Source organism: Panthera pardus, unplaced genomic scaffold (genome assembly GCF_024362965.1).
Source record: "Panthera pardus isolate Hobbes unplaced genomic scaffold, ASM2436296v1 HiC_scaffold_24, whole genome shotgun sequence".
Taxonomy (NCBI): Eukaryota; Metazoa; Chordata; class Mammalia; order Carnivora; family Felidae; genus Panthera; species Panthera pardus.
In genome coordinates, this window is record NW_026526810.1 from 111,287,033 (window position 1) to 111,293,032 (window position 6,000).

At 43.8% G+C, this 6,000-nt stretch overlaps 1 protein-coding gene across 1 annotated transcript in view; it reads left to right on the forward strand.

Annotated features, from left to right (window-relative positions):
- LIN52 (lin-52 DREAM MuvB core complex component) overlaps positions 1 to 5,767 on the forward strand; it is a 110,108-nt gene extending 104,341 nt beyond the window's left edge. Inside the window, exon 6 of the mRNA XM_019427133.2 lies at positions 3,613 to 5,767. Within this exon, the coding sequence (XP_019282678.1) occupies positions 3,613 to 3,668 (56 nt within the window). The 3' untranslated portion in view covers positions 3,669 to 5,767. The remainder of the gene's footprint in view (positions 1 to 3,612) is intronic.
- Positions 5,768 to 6,000: the final 233 nt, after the last annotated feature.

A 6,000-nucleotide genomic window follows, 5' to 3' on the forward strand; every position in this document is an offset into this window, starting at 1 on the left:
TATGGGACTGGCGAGTAGGAAAACTTTCTCCCCTCCCATGTAGAAGATGAAGTCTTTGAATTACTTCTACTTTTACGGTGGTTTCTGCAGCTCTGTGTACTTAGATTAGGTTGAAGGGGGAGGAATGATTGAGTGGGGAGAGGGTTGTTAAAAAGGATTGGTTAAATTCAAGGAGAGCTTGCCACTGAGAGACTTTGGAATCTGTTTATTTTGCCTTTTAAATCCTTTTGATCCCTCAAATAGATTGGGTCTTTTTAAATTTTACATCTTAAAATATTGGTCATTCTCCCATTTTGAGAAAAAAAAAAAAAAAAACAGAAAAGAATCAGGGGGTGTGAAGGGCAGCAGGTAGAAATAATTGACAAGATCAGTACAGTGCTCCTGGCCCAGGATTTTTAGAGCAAGGCTCTGCTCTACCCAGCAGAGTTTTGTAATACCCATGTTTGGTTCCCAGAGTACCTGCTTCTAGCCATGTTGCAGGATCATTTGATTCTATGTAAAACTCCTTAATAAGCACTGGAGAGTAGGCAGAAAATCCATCCAATAGAAATAAATGATGAGACCCACTCTGGCCAAAAGTATAAGTCAGTTCCTATAGGATCAGGCTGAGGGAAAAGATCCCAAGAAATGGGATTTTTTTTTTTTACATTTATTTATTATTTTTGACAGAGACAGAGCACAAGTGGGGGAGAGGCAGAGAGAGAATGAAACACAGAATCCAAAGCAGGCTCCAGGCTCTGAGTTGTCAGCACAGAGCTGGACACGGGGCTTGAACTCACAAACTGCGAGATCATGACCTGAGCCAAAGTCAGTCGCCTAACGGACTGAGCCACCCAGGCGCCCCATGGGATTTTTAACATTGATAGCCTCCATTATCACAGTTCATTCATTCATTCACTCCAGAAAGGTGGAGTGTTAATGGTGCCATTAATACCAAGCACGTTCCCTGCTGAATACCCAAGAGAAAAGCAGGGCAGGTGGCATTAGTATGCTGCTCGTTTTACAGATATAGAAACTGAGGCTCAGAGGTCTGGCCCAGCCCAAGGTGTTACCCAGCTGCTAAGCGCTAGAGCTGGAACTTAAACTGAGTTCAGGTCTCGTGTTATCTGAAAGAAGTCCATGCTGCCTCCCCTGGGCAAGAAAGTACTTGTTAGGACTTCTCTAGGGTAGTTAGTCCTTGCCCCCCACCTTCATCTCTCCATTAATCTGGCATTACTTCCATCAAAGGAAATTATTTTTCTTGCCAAATAAGTAAGGTAAATTTAGAAGAAAAAAAAATCCCACAGTGGAGAGAATGAAGCACTGAGGGCGATTAACAAGTCTTACTGTTTGCCTCTAGAAAGGAAGGAAACTAACATTTTTGTGTTCCTACTTGGAATAGTTCTTTTATATATTATCGTTCACCCAGCCAACATTTATTTAGCAGATACTAGGTCTAGCTCTGTACTAGCTGCTGGTAATAGAAAGAATAACGAGGGGCGCCTGGGTGGCTCATTCGGTTGAGTGTCCGTCCGGCTCTTGATTTCGGCTCAGGTCATCATTCCATGGTCATGGAATCCAGCCCCGCATTGGGCTCTGAGCTGAGCGTGGAGCCTGCTTAAAATTCTCTCCCTTTGCCCCTTTCTCCCGCTCGTGCATTCTCGCTCTCTAAAAATAAAATAAATAAAAATAAATAAGAATAGTGGAACAGAGTCTCCGCCCCCAATTCTTAACCTTTAGTGCAAGAAGACAAGCATATAAACAAATACTTGCAGGTCTTACAGTTACTTTGTAGGTATAGGGTTTGGTATAAATCCACCAAGGAAGTTTGATTTGAGCCAGGATTTATGGGCACATGGGGAATGGAAGAATGGGCACATGGGGAATGGAAGCACTGGGGCTTCCATTCCTAGGTAATGGGATTTCCTTTCCCTTCGTGGGAGCTCCAGAATTTGTGAGAGATGAGGAATATATGGACTGCAGTTACCAGAAGCTTTCCTATGGCTACAGAGTTTGTATTGTTTTATTTCTCTGTTGTACAAATAAACCAGGAACTACTAAATGTTAGTAGGGAGGGGGAGTAGAGCCCATTCATCTAGCACCATCTCTGGGCTTAAATAAAGCAGCAAAGAGGCTAGGGTGAAGGTCCTTCTCATTCTTCAGGTGCCTCTCCAGCCACCTCACTGATTGGCCGGGATGGGGACATATTCTTAGGAGGCCACAGGCACAGCCCTGCTGTGTGCCCACTGCATGGTTGCAGAAGACTTCTGGCCTCCACGACCAACCATTGGACACTTTAAGCACTGCTAAATCTATTTAAGAGATCCCAAAAGACAATTTTGTGGGGATGAGGATGAAGGGGGTATTATAATACATACGCTTTTTGAGGATTTGCTTGACGGAGCTAAAACAGCGGGCTTCTGGAGTGGCCCTTGTAATTGAGAAATGTTTTACTTTCATTTCGAAGCCTCATATGTAGGAAAGTAGCTGTATAAACCCTCTTGTAACTACAGCATTCAAAGATTGATGGTGCTGAAAGTCAGAGAAAGACACATAAACCTTGCCTGGCTATATTAAATATCTAAGGACTGACAATGCCAAGAGAGAGAAGACCAAAGCTCTATAAACCCGACTTTATTACACCATCCACAGATGAACTGCACTGAGGGAATATAAACTCCGTTATACTACAGCATCCAGGGACTACCACTGCTGGGAGATGGGGTAAATGATCTCTCATTTTGATTTGAGATTATAAATGTCCAGAGACCAACAATCCAAAGAAGACTCTAATCTTGGTTGGATTGTAGTCTCCAAGAGCAAACCCCCTGACATAGTGAACATGAGTATTAGGTTACATTCTTTTTTTTTTTTTTTTTAATGTTTTTATTTATTTTTGGAGAGAGAAAGACACACAGAGTGTGAGCGGGGAGGGGCAGAGAGAGAGAGAGAGAGACACAGAATCCGAAGCAGGCTCCCGTCTCCGAGGTGTCAGCACAGAACCCAATGCGGGGCTTGAACTCACAAGCTGTGAGATCATGACCTGAGCCGCAGTCAGACGCCCAACTAACTGAGCCATCCAGGCACCCCTATTAGGTTACATTCTTGAGAGAGAGGTAGGTTTAGAGGAATTCCCTGGAGACTTTTTAAAAATTTATTTATTTATTTGGGAGGGGGAGAGTGCACGCAAGCTGGGTTGAGAGGGGGGAGAGAGAGAGAGAGAGAGAGAGAGAATATCCCAAGCAGGCTCTGCACTGTCAGCACAGAGCCCAATGCAGGGCTTGATCCCACAAACTGAGATAGTGACCTAAGCTGAAAACGAGTCCAAGGTTTAACCTACTGAGCCACCCAGGCGCCCCTCCCTAGGGATTTTTTTTTAAAGGTAGATGATAAAGTCTTCCCTGGTTGGCCTGTGTCTTCTAGCAATTGTCAGCTTCAGAAGAGCTTTGTACAGTTTTAGTAATTAGTAGTTGTTCATCTTAACCTCTTTTTGGAGGTTAGTGGTGACTGAGTCTGTTATGGTCACACCTTTGTATACAATTTAAATCAACCTGCATTTTTAAATTACATTTTCCTGAGATCTCCTTTCCAGATTTTGGGTTTTCATTGATCTTCCATTTGTTGTGATTCCAGCCAGAGAGATGACAAGGGGGAAATTTCTCAACATTCTGGAGAAGCCCAAGAAGTAGCAGCTGCTTGTGGACAGGATGTCCCGGGGACCGGAACCATGCTCCCCTCCCAGTGCAGCTGTGACGATGTGCAACTCTCTGCTTCCTGGCGAGAGGCCGGAGGGTACACCTCCAGGACTGACCCTCTCCCCCTGTTCCTGACATTCTGCGTCTCGGAGGACATTCGGCGGCAAGAGAGGAATCTGCTTTACAGATTCTCTACAGAAGGATCAAGTGCAGTTATTCAATCAGCTTCCAGACTTTGACCGGCTCAGCCTTGGATGTGGGGAACACCAGGGGGCGTATCATCCTTAAAGGTCAAAGTGCTGCTCTCTTGTTTGAAGAAGTCGGTCAGGAGCCCCAGGATCTTACAATTGATTTGATTTGGTGATGGCAAAGTCAATTGTGAACACGTTGTTTGGATGGGTTCTTTTGACTTGTACTTGATATCTTAGGAAGTATTTATGGTGAGGAGACCAAGAGACCAATCAGATTCTGAAACAGACCAGGCAACCTGACCTGTGAACTCTCCAGTATATACTGGGTTCCAAGAATCCCTAGCTGGAGAAGCCAGAATCTTTTTGAAATGCACACCTGCTTTAAAAGTTCTGTACCTCCTACTATAACCCCATCCCCCAGTGCCTTTCATTCCCCACCATCCATTCTGATTCTAGGAAAAGGGGATCCCTGTGTATCAAGTCCCTACTGGGATTAGCTAGTGAAAGGCTCATACAAGGTTGTGTTGGATTCTAGACCTCAAAGACTGAGTTAAAGATGAAAGAAAGGACTTTTGAGTTCTAGCTAATCTGTTACAATTTCAAACAAGATTCAGTATGGCCTAAAAGGTAGGAGAAGAAGGTTGTTTGCAGGAGTTCCCATTTGATGAAAAACTAGAAACTCTAATTGACGTGAAAGGAATGTACTGTGGAACGGTGGCAGTGTTTTGTCCCCTTGTCCCCTCTCGTGGCACGTATCGGATATTTCACCAATGTAACAGAAACACACACACACACACACATGAAAGGAAAGGGAGAATTTCCTGACTTAAATACAACTCTTATGGAGCTCTTTGCCAGTCATCTGTCCCTGTGTTAAAACCTGAAAACCTAACCCATGCGTAAAATTGATTACACACGTTCTCCATATTTTGTCTTATAAGGCAGCCCCCAGCCTCTAATGTTCTGTGAAGTACATGAGGTTTCCCAAACTTCATGCAGAGAACATCCATGTGGCAGTTGTCTGATGGTGTTTGGATACAAGGAAAGTTGTGGGTGAACTGTTGGTCCTGAGTGTCTGTGCTAGGGTACAGCACTGTTCAGTTTAATATCTGGTCCGTTAACTATTTCTGGCATTTGTGTCTTGTTTCCCATGCTAGAATTAGTGTTGGATTTTTTTCTCTCATTTTTGCCATCCATGCAATTTTATGTATTGATAAGGGAGACAAACTGAACACAAGTCACAAAGGGTAAGTATGAGAAAAGACATTCTGCCTGGATGCGATATAGAAATTCAGTCTGGAGAGGCATAGATTTTAAGTTAAGCTTATTATTGGCATTCCTTTTTCCTCTAAATACGGTTGAAGTGGGAGAGGGAGAAATAGAGAGTGGGAAGGGAGGGGAGGGGAAGACAAAAAACAGTGCCATAACGTCACATTCTTCCTTTGCTCTGTTTTTGAGAGTTGATGACATCAGGCACTTTTAAGTGCTTGGGGAAATTGAAAAATATATGGAGAATATGAGGATACCTCCCCAAAACCAACTCAGGTCTGTAACCCGAGGCTTTGTAGTTGGTTTTCTGGTCTGCTTTGGCCTTTCTTTTACTGTCATCTTATTCACCAGCACTTAATGTAAGTAGATGTTTTAGAATTGCGATATTTATTGGTTTTGTATTTGTCGTCCTTAGAAATGTTAATGATGTATTTTTATATTGATATTATAAATTGATGTATAGTTGTGTGTGTGTGTGTGTGTGTGTGTGTGCGCGCGCGCGCGCGCGCGCGCGCGCTTCAGGGTGTTAGACGACTGTGCTTTGTATATGATGGTTTCTGTGTTGTCATAATAAATACGTCCCTTTTATAGGAGAGTGAGTTTTTCTTCAAAGGGCCACGTTGCATATTTAAAGCATACGCTTCATCAGAAAGTACAACTGCGTTAAAAAAAAAAAATTAAAAAAAAAAAAGGGGGGCGCCTGGGTGGCTCAGTCGGTTAAGCGTCCGACTTCGGCTCAGGTCATGATCTCGCGGTCCGTGAGTTCAAGCCCCGCGTCGGCCTCTGTGCTGACAGCTCAGAGCCTGGAGCCTGTTTCAGATTCTGTGTCTCCCTCTCTCTCTGACCCTCCCCCGTTCATGCTCTGT